The sequence below is a fragment of the Onychomys torridus genome, chromosome 3 (assembly GCF_903995425.1).
Source record: "Onychomys torridus chromosome 3, mOncTor1.1, whole genome shotgun sequence".
NCBI classification, from domain to species: Eukaryota; Metazoa; Chordata; class Mammalia; order Rodentia; family Cricetidae; genus Onychomys; species Onychomys torridus.
The window spans coordinates 149,237,660-149,259,101 of NC_050445.1; the positions used below are offsets into that span (position 1 = coordinate 149,237,660).

Genomic DNA, 21,442 nt, shown 5'->3' on the forward strand with positions numbered 1-21,442 from the left:
TAATACTATATGAAATTTACAAATGCTTTCTGAGACCTTCACATTTTGTGACATTTTGCATTGTGATCACATGTCTGTGAATGCTCTAAACAATTTACCATGGTCAGCACTGAGGATGGCAGATTTGTATCAATGTCTCATTGCTGTTGGCCTTTGCATTTCCCTGAGTACCAATTATATCCAGCTTTGTCTAATGAGTTTTGGTTTTCTATATCTTCTTTGATAAAGCTTTCAGGTAAATATATCTCCCACTTTAAAAGAAAGTTAGTGCTGGGAAGATATTTAGTGGGTGAAATGCTTGCCCTGCAAACATGAGGACCTGAGTCACAGTAGAAAAAGCCAGACACAGCAATCCCTGTAATCCCAGTAGGATCCAAGGGGATTGACTGGCTAGCTGATCTAGCCAATTGGTAGATGCCATGTTCAATAAGAGATCTTGCCTCAAAAGTAATGTGGAGAATAATAGAGGAAGACAGCCAACATTGACCCCTCACTTCCACATGTGTATGCATGAGTGTGTGTGTGCACTTGCACACACACAATACACAACACACACACACAAATTAAAAGGTTGCTTGTTTCCTTAATATTCAATTTAAAAATCTTTATATGTCTATAAATGAATGCATTATCAATTACATAGTTTTACAGGTCTTCCCTTTCAGCCTGGGACTTGTATTTTAATTATCTTAACGAGGTATTGATGGCATCCACTTACCAGATTTATTTTCTTTTTTAGGCTTTCAGTGCGGTTTCCAAGAATTCTTTACCAAACACAAGCTCACAGAACTTTTCTCCCACTTTTTCTTCAGGAAAAGAATCTGAGACTTGGAGAATTGAGGTGACTCATCTGGTTTGATCTGGCTTTGCTGCAGGCCCATAAGCCAGAGCCATTTGTCACCGCTCAGCCTACAAGCAGAGCTGTAGGCTCGGCGATCTTTTTGTGCCTCTTTCCTGGACTCGGCAGTTATCAGTTTTATGACACCATTATTTCCTTATTCATCCGGGCTTTGACATTTGATCAACGTGTTTCATCTATCATTAACTATAAATACTGCCCTTCCTCTTTGAATTGGTGGTCAGAAGACACGAATTGGAGCTAAACTCTTACAATCATCCACACCCTCCCTGACCTGCCTTACTCTGGAATTCAGTGTAATTTTTAAAATAGAGATCATACCTTCCAGACAAAGAAAACTAGATGTTAGCTGTGTGGTGCTAAGCAAATGTCTCTGTTGTATTTTTCTTCCAATCTAAGGAAACAAGAACCATGACGTGAAGCCGAGGGAAAGGAGTGCAGTGTTTGGGGGTCAAACAGCTATGTTTGGTGTGCATCCTGTAGGACTTGGTTGGCCAAGGTAAAGGGATGGGGTCTTATTCTCACATAACTGAAGGGTCTTTGGAAGGAAAGAGAATACGGTACTGATCAAATCTGACTTCAGAAAGAACGAAGTGGTCACAGTAGCTCTCTGATTACAGGCGAAGCCTGGCTTGGAGTCATAACCACTGGGAGAGAGAGAGCTGACCAGGGGTGCCAGAGGAAGGGGTAAAGTGACATGTGTGAGAGGTATGTGCCACTGGATGGCATTGTCTCTGAAACACACCCACTCATTTTTGTCTCTGTGACTTTTGATCTCCCTCAGCTTGCCATGTCTTGCTTTCAAAGTTCACATCAGGTCTCTTCTTCAGTACTCTGAAATATTCTGTCATTCTCATGCTGAACTCTTAAAGGAAACAGTGATTTCGTCTTTGTCAGGTGAGCTTCTTGTGTGTTGATGGTCAAACTTCTCACCAGAATCATCTTACTCTGCATCTCTACTTCTCTATCCTCATGGACCTAGTACAGAACTAGAGCCACAGTGAATGGACAGTCCCTGACAAAATGATTAAGGGTGTGACATATTATAAGAAATACATAGGCCACTAAAGGCTCCTAATAATTAACATGGGGCTGGGGTCGGGGCTAACAGAAAGCCAAATAAGATCATGATAAACAAATTGATTTGCTATAACCCATGAACAAGAATTTATTTGTCTTAATACAGGTGGGGTACCCCATTAGAATTTTCTAGCACAACCAGGTAGAGTTCTGAGGCTGAGCCTGGGCTTAGCATTTCATGCTGTGGCAAACTGTCCTTTTGAACCATGGCTGTAGCAACTGAGAGGAGGGAACCAAAAACAATGTTGTATTACTTTCACTCTTTAGAATTCCTTCTCTCCCAATGATAAGTAAGCAGTACTGAGAAAATACAAGAAGACCCTCTGTGGCTCTTCAGTGTACCACAAGATACACCCTGAACTTGCTTCAAAGAAGGTCAAGGAAAATGAAAAATACTCCATGATTTAAATCTTGGGAAAGCTAGTTTGAAACCCAAGGAATTGCAGTGCTGAATTATCTATGTACAGGAAGGAATTTCACATAAAGCACTAAATGTAGTTTAACAAATGCCATCCCACCTATTTGATTGTGTAATTTTCTGAAAGAATTACTTAGCACAGACACACTCTACATTCATCTTTGCTGTTCTTCAGGCAGGACAAGCCACAGTTAATTAAGGGTGAAATTATGTATGTATTATCTGCAAAAAATAAATAAATAAAAGAAAACCCCACAGTCTTAGAGCTTACCATTAAGACTCCTTTCATCTCAGAGTTCACCAGTACATTGTACGAATAAAACACCTCTCACACGGGAAGTCAGAGAGCAAAGCACTAAACAAAACAAATGCCAGTGATTAAGGGAAATTGAAAGCAGCCGTAGGAACACAATTTAGTCTTCTTTTAAGTGTGGGCACGAAGCTGCAAACAACTGGACCTGTGAAGGCGATTTTAAAAATTGTATGATCCCCGGGATTTCTCACCAATCTCAGCCATCATTTTGGCATTGTTTTAAACATATGCTTAATTTATTTAGTGATAACTTGAAAGTCACATCATTACTTTGTTATTTCCTACATGGCCAGATTTATTTTAAGTGATTTTTTTTTAACAGAAATGACTAGAGGAGTTCTTTTTTCTTTTTCTTTCTTTCTTTCTTTCTTTCTTTCTTTTTTTTTTGGTTTGTCGAGACAGGGTTTCTCTGTGTAGCTTTGTGCCTTTTCCTGGAACTCACTTGGTAGACCAGGCTGGCCTCGAACTCACAGAGACCTGCCTGCCTCTGCCTCCTGAGTGCTGGGATTAAAGGCGTGCGCCACCACTGCCCAGCAGGAGTTCTTGACTAACCTGAGAAGATATGATGGAGGAGAGGCAAATTTACGGAAGTTTCTAGTCTTCCTAATGTGAGTGGACATCTTAGGGATATTCTGTCCTGAAAGATGAAAAGATATTTAGCAGATTTGTGACTGTTGAGTAGAACAGAGACACTGAGACAGGAGCACTGGTTTCATGGTGGGTGCTACCTTTCTCCTAGTATTACCATGAGTCCACTAAAATATTTGAAAGAATATTCTGGCAAGAGTGCATTTGGAGAGGCAAGGAGCAAAGAGAAATGTTATAGTTCTTCCTTGTTTCTGGAATTGTTTTTCCCAGCCAAGATGCTGATGAATGATTGCTAATCTTCACGAGTCCACATCAGGGGCCAAGGAGAAATTGTAGACCAACAGCCTCTTCCCCCTCTTTCCCCAGATACTTATGAAACTCTCTATTTTCTCACAGCCATTTTCCCGCTCTTTCCCACTTCTTTTCCCAATACTGAGCACTCCTTTCAGTAATTTCTAATACACGATATTTGGGGTCATATTTGAGAATTTTTGTTTTTAAGGGGTAGTAGGAGATCACTGCAAGGTTGCAGGTGTAGCCCAGAATCACCTCACACTTGGTACATAGCCAAGACAGTCCTTGAACTCCTGGCCCTTCTGCCTCTTCTTCAATATATGTATATTATATTGTATATATATATATTTTATTTATATTATTATATATGCATATGTGTATATTTAATTCATTTGTAAATCATTTTATCTACCATAAAATGTATATAGTTCCCCCAAACAATACAGACAAAACCTGATTTTTGCTTATTTATTTATTGCTTTCTTTGAGACAAGATCTCTATATGCCCAAGCTGGCCTCAAACTTGTTATGTACCTGAGGAGTGCCTTGGACTCCTGGATATCTACCTCACAAGCACCTACCTGCTTTGTAGAATATTAAAGTTGAGTAACACTGTTTGAGAACACTGGTTTTTAACTCTATTCTGTCAGCTCAAAAATAAAGGAAACAATTTCTCTTCCCTGTGTCCTATGTCAAACTAAAGTAACCAAGACTCGTGGGGTCCAGGAATTGGTATATTTTTAAAGGATGCTTTGATAGCTTTAGTGTGCATCTAGAATTGAAACTCATTGTCCTCTGGGTTCAGCTTTCAGAAAAACTGGTGGAGCAATCACTTTTTAATGCCAGCGATTCCCTAAAATAAAGACTCTACATTTGAATTCATATTTGTCTTAGTTAGGGTTTCCATTGCTATAAAGACCACACCTACTCCAACAAGACCACACCTCCTAATAATGCTACTCCCTTTGGGGACCATTTTCTTTCAAACCACCACAATGTTCAAGAGAGAGCATTTTTGTATGTGACAGACATAGACAGGATCGATTTAGGAACACACATCTGAAATTCGGGAGAGGGAATAAATTCATCTTCTGTCCTTTCAAGAACCTAGTCAATATTTTACTTGGGACTTGGATTCTGCCTAATGCAGTACACTGTGAAATAGAGATAGAATGTAAATTATCAGGTAAAGTAAGTAGAAAAAAATGCAAAGAGCAATTTGAAGCTGACGGTGGTAGGCTTTAAAATCATGGCCATGGACAGATTTAATTTTCCACCATCCTTTGGCTTCCAGGAAAGAACTTGCTCAGGTGTGCTTACTTCCATTATCTCCAGTGTGGTGGCTCATAACTGCACGCCTAAGAACCTGGAAATCCCTGAAAGGGCTGGGTTCAGATCTGGGTACATACACCAGGCTGTTGGCAGAGAGCTCCTTTTCAGAGAGCTTTAACTTTATGCTTCCCGTGAGGTCCACAGTAGCGGAGACTCTGTTCCAGATGGCACCGTTGGCTAGCAGTGGCTGTCTCCTCTGCATTTGGCAACCTTATTCAGAATCGATGTTTTCAACTCCTAAAACTTCTAGTCTACACTGCCCAACAGGATCGCTGGAAAGCTTTGGGTGGAATAGAAGCAGCAACACATCTCATTAACGCTCTCGCAGCCAAGCACATCCGACATCTGCGCCGGAAGCAGGGCTAAGCGCAGACTTCAGTTGATTTAAATGGTGTGTTGCCATTTGAGAAGTACTGCTGAAATCAATTACATTTTCCGCACTTGCAACTTTTAGGATTTTATTTTTCTTTTGTGGCACTGGTAATTGAACCTGGGGCCTCGTGAACGCGAGGCAACCATTCTGCCACTGAAGTATAACCTCAGCCCATTAGGGGGTTTTTGGACTTTGAGAAAACAATTGAGTTAATGGACAGCCAATTTTAAAGATGGCTGCCTATTAAATGGGTTTTCTCTTTCCCTGTAATAATAATAATAATAATAATAATAATAATAATAATAATAATAATAATAATAACAGCTATTAAAATTCAAATGCCCGTGGTATGTTAGGATACTCTGAATAAGTAGCAATATATCCCTCTGAGGTATTCCCCCATTGTGACTGGTAAACCAAGATTTTTGCAAGCTGCTGACCTTAGTGGGAGTCATAGTCCTCTCACGTGACCAAGACAAGACTCTGCCAGCTGGTTACCTGACCGGAAGTGGATCCTCTGTCAGGCTTGCTGCCAACCCATTCAGAATGTTCTAGAACAGGTATTTCATTCATATCATTTATTTCTACCAACTTTAGTAAGTAGATGCTGATAACATTTGTTCCTTAGTTTAGTATTTAAACCAAGAAATTAAGCAAACCAAAAAGAATAATGCTGTGGTTCTTTGTCTACTTTTCTAGACACTTGTATTGTCAGGCTTCAAAGACACCACGTGATTATTCTCAGCAGAGATTTTACAATTATGAACTTAGACAATGATACAAAGTATTTGCTAACTGTGTTCTTCCGGAATCTGTCCTGGCTTCTCCCAGCTCCTCCAATTCCTTGTGCTCCACTTCCCATCCTCCTACCCAAATCCCTAAAGCACAAACCCACTGAGTTTCCCAAAGGAAGAAGTTCATTCATAGAACGTCCCTTTTGTAATCAACACTGAGAAATGTCACTTTGATTAAACACAACTCTGAATGACTAAACCCACAGTCCAACAAAGTCCCTGGAGCTATCTTTCAGAACAACTGATGGTTCTCCAGTCGGAATCCTCCAGAGTCTTATTTAATCAAAATGATGGTGCTAATTAAGGATTAGAACCTCTGACTAGAATGAAAAAGAAGGATTTCCTTCTCCTTTGGGTAGGTCAAGGAGGCAGAATTTGCCATGAGGAAGTCAACATCCCTTTTTCCTTTGATAGACGGCATCCTTCCCTTACATTAGGACTTAATCCAAAATAGGCTTGAGTGTTTTGTAATATTATTATGAGACAGAGCGGGGAGGGAAGAAGAATGAGGAAGAGGAGGATTCGCTGCATATACACAGATAACATTTTGACTTTAAACATTTTTCTTTTTTTTTCTTTTTTTAAGACAGGGTTTCCCTGTGTAGCTTTGCGCCTTTCCTGGAACTCACTTGGTAGCCCAGGCTGGCCTCGAACTCACAGAGATCCACTTGGCTCTGCCTCCCGAGTGCTGGGATTAAAGGCATGCGCCACCACCGCCCGGCTTAAATGTTTTCCTTTTTTTTTTTTTTTTTTTTTTGTCGGAGCTGAGGACCGAACCCAGGGCCTTGCTAGGCAAGAGCTCTACCACTGAGCTAAATCCCTAGCCCCAAACATTTTTCATTTAATGCATTTTTAAAATTTTTAAGTGTGTGTGAATGCTTTGCCTCCACATATGTATGCAAACCAGGTGTCTGCCTGGTTTCTTCCTCATTCAGAAGAGGGTGTCAGATGCCCTGGAACTGGAGTTATTGGTGGCTTCTGGTCACAGGTGGGTGTTAGTAACAACTGAACCTGGGTCCCCTGCAAGAGCAGCAAGTACTTTTAACTACTGAGCACCTCTCCAGTTCTCATTTAATGTTTTCAAGATCTTTTTTTTTTCTTCAACATTTTTGTCTGGTGCTGTCTGCCTTGATTTATCCAGAGATAACAGTGGTGGAGATAAAGCTATTCTAGACAATGTTGGGAACCCATTTTACACAACACACACACACCCACACACCCACCCACACACACACACACACACACACACACACACACACACAAACACGAATGCACAGACACACCAAAAGAACAAGTCAAACCAAACCAAACCAAACCAAACCAAACCAAACTCCCAAATAAAGCAACAACAAAACAAAACCCCCAACAGACAAACAAAGCAAGAGTGGAAGCAATGTTTCTCGGTTATACTTTCAGCTGTTATGACAAACACGTACGCAGCAATCAGCCTAAAAGGAGGGAAGTGTGATGTCTCAACTCTTGAGATTTCACTGAGTCTTTGGTGGGCGGAACCATTGCTGGGGGAGTCTGACAATGCAGTACCTTGTGGCTGTGGCTGGAGCCAAATGATCAAACAGATGCTCACTTCGTTGTGAAGAACCAAGAAGCAAACAGAACAAGAGGAAAGGACCAGAATTCCAGCATCTCCTTCAAAACACTAACCTGTGTTTTTACGAGACTCCACTATGCAAAGGTCCCACAACCTCTCCTCGGAACCATAGGTCAGGGACTAACCCTTCAGTACATGGGCCTTTGGGGAGACATTTTGGATCTAAATAGAACTTTCCTGAAACAGTAACTAATCTATCCTCTAGCTGGAAAGTGTGAAATGGCTGTCATGTAGACTTTAATAGTGGCTCATACCTGTTTGATACCCACTAATGAGTAGAGAGTACCTAAGAGAAATTCCACACTAAGCTAGGAACTGTTGTCACTCTTCGCTGTTGGGGAATATTATTTAAATGTGTTACTTTTGTTTATGTTGCATTTGTTTAACTCTGTGAAGCTGTGTTACTGTGTCTGTGTAAAACACCTGATGGTCTAATAAAGAACTGGCCAATAGCAAGGCAGGAGAAAGGATAGGCGGGGCTGGCAGGCAGAGAGGATACATAGAAGAAATCTGGGAAGAAAGATTGATCAGCTGGAGGAGGAGGAGGACTCCAGGGGCCGGTCATCCTGCTACTCAGCTAGCCAGGGAGGGAGTAAGGGTAGGATTTACAGAGTAAGGGAACGGGAAAAGCCTGAAGCAAAGGGTAGATGGGGTAAGTTAAGGAAAGCTGGTTAGAAACTAAGCCAAGCTAAGGCTGGGTGTTCATAATTAAGAATAAACCTCTGTGTGTGATTTATTTGGGAGCTGGGTGGCACCCCTCCACCCAAAAAAGTGCAAAACAACCAACACTTCATTAACTTCCAAATCTCAATTGTTTTCTAGAATTTCTATTTCACAGTCTATAAACTGGTTCCTTTAAAAACGTGGATCCTGGGATGATGGCTCAGTAGGTAAAGTGCCTACTGTGTGATCATGAGCACCTGAGTTCAGTTCCCAGCACCCATGTGAAACACCAGGTGTGGCAATGCACACTTGTAATCGCAGCTCTAAGGATGTGGAGACAGGGTGGGTCCCTGGAACTTACTGGCCATCCATCTTAGCCTGATTGGAAAGCTCCAGAGGGCCAAAGAGAGGCCCTTTCTCAAAGAACTTGATAGCTTCTGAGGAATGACACCAGAGGCTAACTTCTGGGCACCGTCGGGACACACGTGCATGTGCACACCTGCATACACACGTACTTGTGGGCACATACCCTCGTATTCCCCAGGTCAGGCACAAAGAATCAGAGAATGATAGTTTGGTTGTCATAACACATCAAGTCCTCCAGGGGTTGGGGTGATGTTGATAAGAAACGAGGATACTGGCAGATATCCAGCATGTTCTGAAATACTCTTTTTCAGTGTATCCTGTCTTCACCTTGACCTGTGGACTTACCAGCCTTGACAGTCTCCTCAGCTGAAGTCAACATAACTACTACAGCTACCCATCCTGTTTTTTGGGGGGGGGCTGGGGGTGGAGGGGGCGCATCTGCAACCACGCACCAAGTTCTCTGTCTGTGACAGCCCTAGTGCTGACTTCAGACGTGAATAGGCCAAAGAGAAATGGGCAGCTGCTTGTGGTAAGTAGAGGCGGGACTTGCCCCTGGCCTGTTTGGCTCAGTGGCTACATTTTGTTCATTGTGACAAACCACTGTGTGTATGTCTTTTTATTGGCAGATAAATTAACCAGTTTTTCTTGAGAAGCTGCTGGATCTGATTTATATCTGATCATTATTGTTTTTTTGCATTTATTTTACTCTATATGTGTTTGTGTATGTGTCTATATGCCTACGTGTGTGTGTGTGAGTGTGTGTGTGTGTGTGTGTGTGTGTGTGTGTGTGTGTGTGTGTGCCTGCAGAGGCCAGAAGCCAGCACTGGATTCCCTGAAGCTGGAGTTATAGGCATCTGTGACCCACTTGACTTGGGTGCTGGGAACCACACTGCGGTCCTGTGGAAGAGCATCAGGTGTTCTGAACTGCTGAGCCACGTGTTCAACCTTGACCATGACTATTGACTGAACCGTTGTCATAGATGTCACCACACTTTCACTTACCCAGCCCAACTAATGAAAAAGGCACACAGTGAGAAAACCCAAACAAGGAGAGAATACTATAATTCTGTTGTTTCTCCTAATCAGTGTCACTTACCAGTTAAAAAATGACATTGGCTTCTTTGATCCATGTTCCTGAAGGCCATAAGCATCCCGTGGACGAATGACAGCTCTGAGTCCTCCTGTGCCCAGGCAGAGAGTCAGCAGTGCTGTGTGAAACAGCCCAGCCCGCTCCTCCACGGGCATGTTGTTCACCACAGGGTAAGAGCCTCCATAGAAATCTTCCAAGGGAAAAGCAAGCACTGATAACAAAGCGGTGCCTGTTGGCAGAGAGAAGGAGAATGTGAATGGCAGAGACTCACCGGAGCACGTCCTAAGTAAGCATTTTCCTCCGACAGGTTCATGCTTGTATGAGTGCCTTACTAACATAGTTATGTTGATTGTTGCAATTTCAGGGATGGCTTGGATTTTCTGAGTGTGAAAATTCTGTGGCTGGAGAGATGGCTCAGTGGTTAAGAGCTTATACTGCTCTTGCTGAGGACTGAGATCAGTTCTGTGCTGTTTAGGTATCAGACGCCCCTTCTGTACTTGGTGGGCTGTGCTTACATGCACATACTCCACTAACTATCTCACACACATAATTAAAAATAACAAACTCATGAAATTTTCATTCACTTATAGTTGATATATATGTATAGAGAAATTATATAAAAAAGAAAATTCTCTTAATTGTGTGTTTTTAAACTAATCTAAGGTTCTATTTTTTTCCCTTCCAGCTTGAACCATCATTTCTCTATGAATGTATAAACAAATGATGCTAGTTTTTAAAAACATTAAAAGGACTCGGAACAACATCATGTGAAACAAGACATTTGCTGTGCCTGGCAGAGTATTCTTGTGCTCCTAGTTCTCAGGAGGTGAAGGTGGAAAGGTCAGGAGTTTAAGGTCATTCTTTGGCCATGTATGTTCTTGATTCTCTTATTTCTTAAACAGCTTCATGAGGCCTTCCTGGCACACACAGAGAGGTGAGAAACTGGGGCAAGGGTGCAGGAATGTGTTCTGGACCATGGAGAGCAGTCAGGAGGAGGTAGGCTCAGAGTGAGAAGAGACGCTTGAGCATCCTTCCACTTGTACCTCGTGGGCCCCACTTGATTGTACTCAACAAATGGCAGTTACTGTGCAGCCCCATCATTTGCTGACTGGCTGCTTCCTTGTCAAGCATTTTCATATGCTAGGTTGTCTATTCTGGTACCTAATGTTGAGATGTCAGTTGTTAGAGCTCTCTTCCGATACTGTCCCCTTCTCCTCCCCGTCTTCCCTTCTCACTCTCTCCCTCCATTCCGTCCTCCTTTCCTGTGGTACCAGGGCTGGACCCCAAACATTAGGCATTAATTCTGTTGCTGAGCTACATCCCCAGCACTGTTGATGTTATTTTGTCCACTTGAGTACTTTTTGTTTTCTGTTCAACTGCTTTGACATTACCATTTTTAGTATGAATTTTATAAAGTGGTTCTGGGCAGTTAGTTCCTCAGTTGGAGCTTAAGTTCCACAGAAATATAAGTTGGAAATAGCATTTAACATTTATTTCTACATGTCTTTACCATGTGGAGAATATATGCATTTGATTGTCATTCAGCAATGGGCTAATTTACCTTAAGAGTGGACCCTCAAAGTTACTGAGTTTCAAGTAGTGTTTTCTTCCAAGGTCAGCCAGATGTGAAGCAACATGTTTCTTTACTACTTAATCTCCTTCTCCAGAAGTGTGATGTGGGGTTTGGCAGTGCCAAGGGCTATCCAACAACATGTTCAGTTCAGCTGGTCCATGCAGTGACCACCTATTTAAGGACATTCTACTTCTAGACCATATGCTACCTCTGTGTAAGCCAAAAATGCTCTATTTCTGTCCTTTGAGAAAATGTCACAACACTCTGATTTCATTAGATCAAGACTTCATTTTCATCTTCAGTAAAACTGATGTGATAAAAATACAAATCTGTGATATATTTGATAAGAATTTCACTCTTTGATGTGTGCCATTGTGCCCTGCATAAGTCATCTGCCTATATCTGTAAGCCCTGTGAAAAGTGCTGTCATATCTTATGTGAGGTGGTGGGGAGCAATTCAGGAGTGAGTGGGTACATCAGAAAAGGCAGATATGCAGAGAACAGGTGCACAGCCGTAGTATGAGTGAATTCATATAGATTGTGTGCATGTATGTGCTCTGGCACATGTGTGTAAATGTTTGTGGAAGCCAGGGGATTTTGGGGGTGTTATCCTTCAGGAGCCACCTGCTTTGTTTTTGGAGATGGGGGCATCTCAGTGCTTGCCAAGTAGGCTAGTGGTGTGTAATGGTTTCCTCTGAATTGAAACATTCTTTCTAGGAGAGAGAGGGGAGGTCAGGAGACCCAGGAGGTAAACTATATTCACATGTCCAGGGAAAGAAGAGTCACCAATTCCCCTCCCCAGAGACATAGAGGCAGTGAACAGGTGCTTGGGGAACAGGCTGAGATGCAGAGAGGAGGGTCCCTGACCCCGGAACTGTCTAAGTCACATAAAGAGCCCTAGGGATGTGTATTTCATGTCATCACACAGGTTGGAGTGGGTTTTATGCTGGTGGTGCCTCTACGTTTGAGTCATTCCTGCTCCTATAAATCACCTTGCACCTATAATCTACTACCTACTAGTAACCACAAATAAAAACTCACTAGTTCACCAAATTGAATTTTGATATAATTATTACTTTGGTTGTGATAGGTTCTTTATCTTAGGTGAATAGGTGTGTGTGTGTGTGTGTGTGTGTGTGTGTGTGTGTGTGTGCATGTGGGTGTCTGTGGGTGTATGTGTGTGTATGCATGTGTTTATGTGTGTGTGTGTGTGTGTGTGTGTGCATGTCTGTGTGTCTATGTGTGATTCCTAGGAAAAGCCTCTTACACAAGAGCGGGCAGCCTGTATGCATCTCCCAGTTGAACTAAAATTGGGTACCATCACATCATGTATTTGGACTTCGGTTCTGGGATGAACTGAGGTCTCCATGCTTGCATGGTAAGGACTTACTAACTGAGCCATCTGTCTCCCCAGCCCATGCAATTCTCTGTATTTGATAACAGCATATTTAAACACGTAGAGGGCAACAATAAACATGGATCTTGACAAAAGCGCACGAGTTTTCAAAATCTCAGGTACAGAGTGAAAACTTGAGGAAGTTAACTCAGACAGAGAGGAAAATGATTGGAAGGGAGAAAAGTGGGGATGTTGCAAGGATCTCAATGCCATTGGAGACTAGCATAGGTCATTGCAGGGGGTAAATTTATATAAATTATAAAGGTCTGATAGACTAAATTTTGAGTTTATTTTTTAGACAGTAGAAGCTGTATGATTTCATTCTTTTTAGGAAGTTGTATTGGTAAAATGATATGTGAGTTGGAATTGGACAGATTACTGGTAGCTCAGTAGATAGATAGTCTGTGGTCAAGGAGAAGGCTGCATTTTTTAATCTAAATTGATATCAGTTCAGAAAGAGGCCATGGTTTGGTTAGAATCCTTACTATTTAGTAACAGGTTGCCATGTCCTGGCAGCTATGAGTGGAAAACTCTGGGACATAACTTATAGAAGGAAGCAAAGCCAAGCTCAGCACCACAGGCTCATGATCCATCTTCCTGGGAGGCTCTTGTAGGAGGATAGCTCTAAGACCTCATAGAGCTGCACAGTATTTTCCAAGGCTGTCTGGGCAGCACAGAGAGACCCTGTCTCAAAATAAGAAGGTGAAAGGGGATGGGGATGTAGCTCCCTGGTGGAGTGCTTGCTGAGCCTATGTGAATCCTGGCTTCCATACCCATATGGGGGAGGGAGGGAGGAGAGAGGGAGGGAGGGAGGGAGAGAGAGAGAGAGAGAGAGAGAGAGAGAGAGAGAGAGAGAGAGAGAGAGAGATTACCAAACAACAACAATAGCACATAGGGAATTAATCTAGTTCTTTTTGCTTGGAAAATTCCAAAGTTAAGATCTCCCTTTTCTGTCCTAGTGTGGTGACTTACACAGGAGTTCAGACTGATCAAAATAACATTAGACAAGAAAGTGACTGAACACTCATGGTGTGGCCTACTGTCCAGTCAAGAATTTGTCTTTCCCACCCTGGCTTAGCTACTTAACAGAAAGCATTCCCTGATACACAATAGCAAGCCTGCCACTATCCCTCACACAGGTCTTCTACTCTTCTCACACTGACAGAGAACCTCTTCACCAGGAGGTTTTCTTTTTCCTCACTTGAAAGTCAAGGTCAGAAGGAATTCACTGTTATCCATTTGCTTGCTTCCCAGACCTCAGAACAGCACATTGCCATAGAGTAGGTAGCAAGATACATTTCCTGAAGCTTGGAGGAATACTTGTCACCTAGATCAGTCTTTATTTCACATAACTTAAGTAGCAATGAACACAAGTCTAAGCCACATTGTCATCAATGTCCTGAATGGCTGTTTACTCCTGCTTGAAATCCAGGGCTTCCAGCACCTGTTGTCTACCATGCTTCCTCACCAGCCACCAGCCACCAGCCACCAGTCACCAGCCACCAGCCACCAGCCACTTTGACTCCCCATCAGCAGTAAACCACCTGCCAGGGTCTTCAGCTCAGAACCTGGGAGATTGTCTCAGGTCCTTCATCATCACATTGATGCCAATTGGGGAATGGCCGCCGGGGTATCATGTCTTCTGTTTTACTCTAGCTTAGACCACCGTGCTGAGACTTCCCGAGTCTCCATTGAATCAGCCTCCTCTGGGCAGCTGTGTGTGCTGTTTGTGGAAAGAAACCATTGCACAGCTGCTGTGTCTCTCCTCACCTCCTCCTGCTTTTCCAGGAAGAATCACTGAATGATTCAATGTAAGGTTGTGAGCCAGGGCCTGGAAGACGGGGCAGTGGGTAAAAGGGCTAGCCATGCAACCTCACAGTCCCAGAACCCATGGGAAATGCTGGATGTGATAGCACACATCTTTAATCTCTGCGCTTCTATATTAAGCTAGGGGGCAGAGGTAAGAGAACTGACTGGAAGCTCACAGACCAGCTACTTTGGCAGACATGTCTCTCCAGCAGAAACAAGGAGACTGCCTCAAACAGGATGGAAAGTAAAATCCTACTCCCAAAAGTTGTCCTCTGACCCCTCCCACCCACCCCCCACTTGTAGACTATCACCAGCTTGCTCTTTATGCCTCATTAAGCATCCCCAAGCTTCTGGAGTATGTTTATTTTTCTTTATGTAAACAATCATAATGCTCTGAATGAATTCACTTATCTTTAAATCATATTACTGCAGTTGAATACATTTATATGAAATCTAATTACTATATGATTAATTATAAAACCCAAACACTTCTTAGTTATTCTACATGAACTTCCATGACCTTTTTAGCATATTTCATCTAGTTGTGAAGCAAATGAATTTCACATTTCATATAGGATCTGTCACGAATTTCAGCTGGAGCACAAAGAGGGAAGCAAGGGCATTCGAAGGTGTACAGCAGATTGACATGCAAAGATATAATTAGCAAAAATGTAGTAATCAGAATGCTCTAGGTATTAAAAATCCTGGAAAACACAACATACAGATATCTACTAATAGCCTAAATAATATACAGAATGAATAAATTGAAACAACATACTTCATTTATTATATTTTATACTAAGAGCAGGGTGGGAATAAACCTATACTATAACCTAAAAATTCTAACAAAAAACTTATTAAGCTTTGTGCTAAAAAAAAAAAAAATCCAGTTAGCAGGGGACACTCACCTAGAAAATGTAGCAATAAGGATATGTACACCAGTTTGTTCCTCCCAAAGTAGTGATCAGCAAGCCATCCCACAAACATGGGGGCAAGGACTGAGGCTCCAATAAAGCACAAGTTGAGAATGGCTGCCTGGTGGTTGTAGTAGCCAAGTTTCACTGTGCAAAAGGGGATCATGTTGCAGACGACTTCAAAGAAGGTAAACTTCTCGCATAGCTCCACCAGAAGCAAGCAAATTCTAACTCGGAAACACTCAGAAGGTCTCCCTGTCTTCTGCCGCTCAGGGCCACCATGTAAGGCTAGTTCTTCATCAGCGATGATGAAGTCTGTAACGGGCATGACTACTTTCCCTTGAATACTACTTATGTGAGTTGCTTGGCCTTGGTGGCTTTTTTTTTTTACCCCATTCCTCTAATGAAAAAAAAAAAAAAGATAACATGGCTGCCTTGAATTTCACAGCTCCATGCTAAAATTTCTTCAGTTTTTTTTGCATATTAATGCTATTTCTCTTGGCAATCTACAAGCCCAAGAAAGAAGATCGGAACATTTAAACACCCAAGGCTCAGCATAGCCAAATCTGATTTGTTTGTTTAATTACTTAGAGACTAAATTAGATGCTTCTTCCAAAATTATATTGAATTACGTGAATCCAGTTGCATATGTATGGAAGCTCATCTGCCTCACACAGATAAAGGTTTAAATATGGAGGCAAAAGAAACAGTTTTTTCAGGGGAATTTGAGCACCAGATCAAGAAATAATTTGAGTCTAATAATTTCTGATATTTTAATTAAACAAGCCAGAACAGTGCCAAGAGATAAAGTGCAAAAGGAAATCTGTTTTGAGGAGGCAGGGTACCTTATCATGATTACATTTCTTGTTATTTTTGCTTGGGATTCTGATAAGAAAGTTAATTAGGAAACAAAAGTGCTAGTACATTTAGGTAACGAGCAGAGTTTACAAGGAAGTAATTTAAGCTCACTAATGAAAGGGGAAAATATTAAATAAACTCCACTTCCTTTAGGTTGACCTCATGCTTGTAGAACAGTCTCTCTGAGGAAATCAGAATCAAATGGTGCCATTTGGCTCACTGGTTATTAATCAGCAGTCAGCAACCAGCCTACACACGCTTCGGGGAATATTGACTCTACTATTATCCTGACCCTCCAATCGAGTGAACCGAGGCAAGCATTCTACTTTGGAAAGCAAGAGAGCGCCGATCAGGCCAACAAAAGCGGCAGTGGGTGAGAACATCTCACCATTTTGGGGTTTAGCTACTGGGATGAGATAAGTGGCTGGAAGTACTGGGTAACTTGTAAAACGTTAACAAGCAAGACATGTTCACACTGGAGTATGAAACCAAAGATCGATCAAGGCGGCATGTCTTTGAGGGCTGTATATTTTCCAGGTCCCTTCCAGTAATTAACTTGCTATGCTTCCTGGCCTCCATGATGAGAACTTCTCTGCTTTCCCACACCATTAGTTAGTGAGATGGCTCAGTGAGTATAAAGACTTTTGCTTTGCAGGCCTAGCGGCCTGAGTTCAATTCCTAGAACTGACATAAAAGTGGGAGGAAGCAGCTGATTTCACAAAACATTGTCCTCCGACCTCCACATGTGTACCTTGGCATGAATGACCACAAATATGCTTCACATCACACACACACACACACACACAGAGAGAGAGAGAGAGAGAGAGAGAGAGAGAGAGAGAGAGAGAGAGAGAGAAAGACACACACTAACAACAACAGTAATAATAATAATAATAATAATAATAATAATAATAATCAAAGTTTTAAAATTCATGGGTGGAATGACATGGAATCTGAATCACCCAGATGATGGGACAGAGAAGAGGCTTGTGATGAGTCCCCGGTGAAAACATAGTCCATCCTGGCTCCCTGCCTTTTGTGAAAGACTCAGGTCTTCCAATCTTTAGTTTGATTAAGTTAAAAACCACTGTGGTTTTCATAAGCCACAGAAAGTTAAGCTCACTACCAGCCAAGAGCTTTTGTCTTTTGTGTTTGTCCCACATGTGAGGAGCCGCTCACTGGGGATATAATCTACCTCCCAAGGAGGTTTGCAGTGGTGTCTTTTCTCAAGCAGAGTAGTTCTGCTCCTGGCACGGGCCTCTGCTGAGCATGCTCAAATTCTCCCATGGGAACTTGTGCTTTGGAAAATTTTCATCCTTGAGAACTATGGAGGTTGCCTGCTCCAGCAACCCTCAAGAGGGCAGAGAGGACCACTCATGGTGAATCGAGGCTTCCTGGAATTTCTGTGCAGAGGGAAAGTCTGATAGAATTGTGATAAGGACAAAGTAATTAGTAAAAGGACATTTCACTGAATTGGGAGAAGAATCAAGTGGGAGCCCTGCTCTTTCCCTTTTGACTGTGAGTCTTTTACACCAACTATGTACAAAGCCTGTATCAGAAATTCACAGAGGAAGCTTAGTGGAGACGACTGAGGAAATGTCACAGATGTCACACAAAAATGCCTGTTATTGCTTGTCCCTTTATATTTGTATTTCTCAGCTACTTGAAGCAATGAATCTTTGGGAAATACGGAGCCATCTTTCGGGTCCTATTTGTGCAGAAGAGAGGAGTCAGAAGGCTGGGTTATACATTATATATATATATATATATATATATACACACACACATACAATATAGATCTAGAACTGAAGCAATGGAAAACACCTTATTTTTCCCTTTCCTATCACCCCACTAATTAATTAATTAATTAGTTTGCTTATTTCATGTGTATGAGTATTTTTCTGACATATATTTGCACCACATGCATTTCTATTGTCCATGGAGTCCGGAAGAGAGCACTAGGTCCCGCAGGACTGGAATTCAAGATGGTTGACATTTCATTGTGGGTACTGGGAACAAAACCTGGGTCATCTGCAAGAGCAAAAAGTGCTCTTAACCACTGAGTTGTCTCTCAAGCTCTTCCTACCAAGTCCCAATGACAAATACAGAGCACACTCAAATGGCAAGTGTCAGGTGCTCTTGAGAGTGACTTTATCAGGGAATTTTGAATGTCATCCTTTTTATTAATAAAACTGTTCCTGAACATTGGGGACATGGCAAGGGGGGAAGGACCCTTACCACATAAGCCTGATACCTCAGTGTGAGTTTTTGAAGGCTGTGTAGGAGCCACAGGTGGAGAACAAGGTCCAATGCCCAAGGTTGTCCTCTGACCTCCATATCTGTGGCATGGCATGGGCAACCGCACACACCAACATCTACATATACACAAAAATAAACATATAGAGTGGGGGATTTGTAGATTTTAAGAAGGCTATGAAATCACTGTTAGTCTTTTATGGTTTAATACAGCTGTGTGCACAATCACAGTGTTCCTATGAGTTTTCATAAGATCCTATCCATGTTTTTAATTTTTACTTATTTTATTATTGAGAATTTCAAACAATGTGTTTTGATCATCTTCACCCCAGCTTTCCCAACTCTTCCTAGCTCCATCTCCCTTCACTTTCCTCCCAACCTTGTATCCCCTCCCCCTGCTCTTCTTTTTTTTCTTAGGGGCAGAACCAAAAATTACCACTAAGTGCAATTCTGCTTGAGTGTGTGGCCACCAACTGGAGCATGGTTGACCCAGCAGGATCCACATGCTGTAGAGTGCTCAGCCCTAAATGGCACCTCTGTATCACACCTCTCCTTTCCAAGGCTCAGTGGTTTTTGAAGAAGAGGGCACAGAAAGATTTTAAGAGCCAGAGGTATTGGATGACTACAAGGAAGCAGTGTTTTCTGGACACAACAGGACAATTGTACACATGAATTCACAGGAGTTGTGACAGCATGCACAAGACTGGCATGAGCTCAAGCAAGGCAAGATCCCAGCACAGAGAGAAGAGGGATGATGACGTCCCACCCGCAGCTGAGGAACTGTTGACAACTGATAGCTTCTGGAGGAGGAAGAATATATCCTTTCCATGTCCCTTTGTTTTTGTTTTTGTTTTTTAAGTTTTTATTGATTCTTTGTGGATTTCCCATAATGCATCCCAATTCCATTTATCTCTCCATCCCTTTGTATCTGCTCTCTACCCTTGCAACTCCTCCTACCAAAAGGAAAAAATAAAATAAAATCTAAAAGAAAAGAAAAATCTCATCATGGAAGCTGTAATGTGACACAGTGAGTCACACAACATACCCTTTAATCAATACATCTTTACCTAGTTTTCATTCATTGCAATGAGACATTGGTCTGGTTCAAGGCCTCTGGCTTCTGCTCTACCATCAATGCTGGGCTCTCCCTGGGACACTTCTTGGATATCCTGTTGTTGCTCTGTATCATGGAGATCCTGTAGCTTTGTGCCTGCAAGATCCACCCCTTCATGTGCTCCAGTAGTTCATAGATGGAGTGGATGTTGAGGTGGGTCAACTCATAGCCCTGGTTCTGGGCCTGGGTGACAGCTGGGTTGGTGAGCCTGCCAGCTCTCTCTTATCCTCACCATCAGGGCTAGCTCACCCGCACCCACACCACCAGGGTCAGATCTACTGTGCTGCCCAGGTAAGGTGCAGGGCCTGATCTCATGAGTGCTGCAGCCAGTGAGAGGCAGGGCCAACTCTGTGCAGCCCTATTCTAATGGCCTTTGGTGGTAATAGGAGCCAGAGACATCAACACAGATTGTGGTTGCAGTAGGTCCACAGACAAGACATGGCCCATGGCCCAGGCCTGGACATTACCACAGCCTTGGGTAGCAAGTAGGCCACCCACATCAGCTGGTTCCTCACTACCTTTGCCTCTTCAGCTCTGCCTCTCTCCATAGAACATGAACCATTCTGCCTCTCTCTTTCTCCCCACCATATATTTGCTCACCATAATGGTACTGGGCAGGCCTGTGGTTTCTTCTGCTAACTGTCCAGGGCAAGTGGCCCCAAGCAGGGTGTCCTTCACCTGCCCTGTCCTAATGGCACTGGAGACCCTTTCCATGTTCTTAAGGTATTGTGCACATCTCTGTTTCCATGCATGTTATATTATTGTATGTTAGTCTGCATGCCTGTTTTCTTTTTGCTAACCATGAGTTCTTTGAAACTTGGAACAATTTCACACTTACCTTTGCTTGTCCTCTGCTTTGGATAGTGCCTAGGTCTTATTAGTCTATGCCCAGTGCCTTGTAGTGGTGGCCTAATGGGCCATACCAAACACTGGAAAATTTAGCATACTGCTATGCCTGGTGTTGCAACCTGTAATCTAATCTACTTAGGAGGCTTAGGCAGGAGGATTATATGTTCTGCCTTATCTCCAGAATGAGTTGAATGCCAACATGGGCAACATAGTGAGACTCTGTCTCAAAATTAAAAGTAAAATCAAGTTTCTGCTGGAAGTTCCTTGCCTGATTTCCCTCAAGGATGGACTAACCAGGAAGTATAAGCAAAAGAAATCTTCCTTTCCCTGAGTTGCTGTTGGTAAAAGTTTACAGTCACTGAAAGAAATAAAACCAGTACAGTTAACAGTGGTGGGTCTAACAAATTGAACGAATTAATAACTTTTTTAAAAAACAAAATACATGCCCCTTCTCTGTGAGTCCAATTTTATTTCAACAGCCTTTATTTCATCAGTAACTGAGTAAAAGTCCATCACAGAACTTTGCCATTTGACTTAGAAAGTAAAAGATGTAGTTAAACATCCACACTCATAACTACTCAAATCTGCAGTGTTGTAGGAATCCAGCTGTAGACTGTTCTGCAGTAACTACAATCAGAGTGGTGAACCTCATTTTGTAGGGCTGTAGACTGTTCTGAGGTAACTATACTCAGAGTGGCGAACCTCATTTTGTAGGGCTGTAGACTGTTCTACAGTAACTACAGTCAGAGTGGTGAACCTCATTTTTGTAGGGTTGTACTCTCTTTCCTGCAGCAAAGACTTTGCACTGGATGGTATTTAAGACTGCTGTTGTCTGAGTCTAATTTCCCTTGCTAAAGACTAGTCATTTATAAGAAATATATCTTTCCTCACAGT

The 21,442-nt window shown here is 42.3% G+C and overlaps 1 protein-coding gene across 1 annotated transcript in view; it reads right to left on the bottom strand.

Moving 5' to 3' along the window:
• The window catches only part of Slc15a5 (solute carrier family 15 member 5), a 100,967-nt gene extending 85,168 nt beyond the window's left edge, over positions 1-15,799 (bottom strand). Inside the window, exons 1-2 of the mRNA XM_036180438.1 lie at positions 15,466-15,799; positions 9,786-10,008 (exon numbers count right to left, since the gene is read on the bottom strand). Coding sequence (XP_036036331.1) covers positions 9,786-10,008; positions 15,466-15,799 — 557 coding nt within the window. The remainder of the gene's footprint in view (positions 1-9,785; positions 10,009-15,465) is intronic.
• Positions 15,800-21,442: the final 5,643 nt, after the last annotated feature.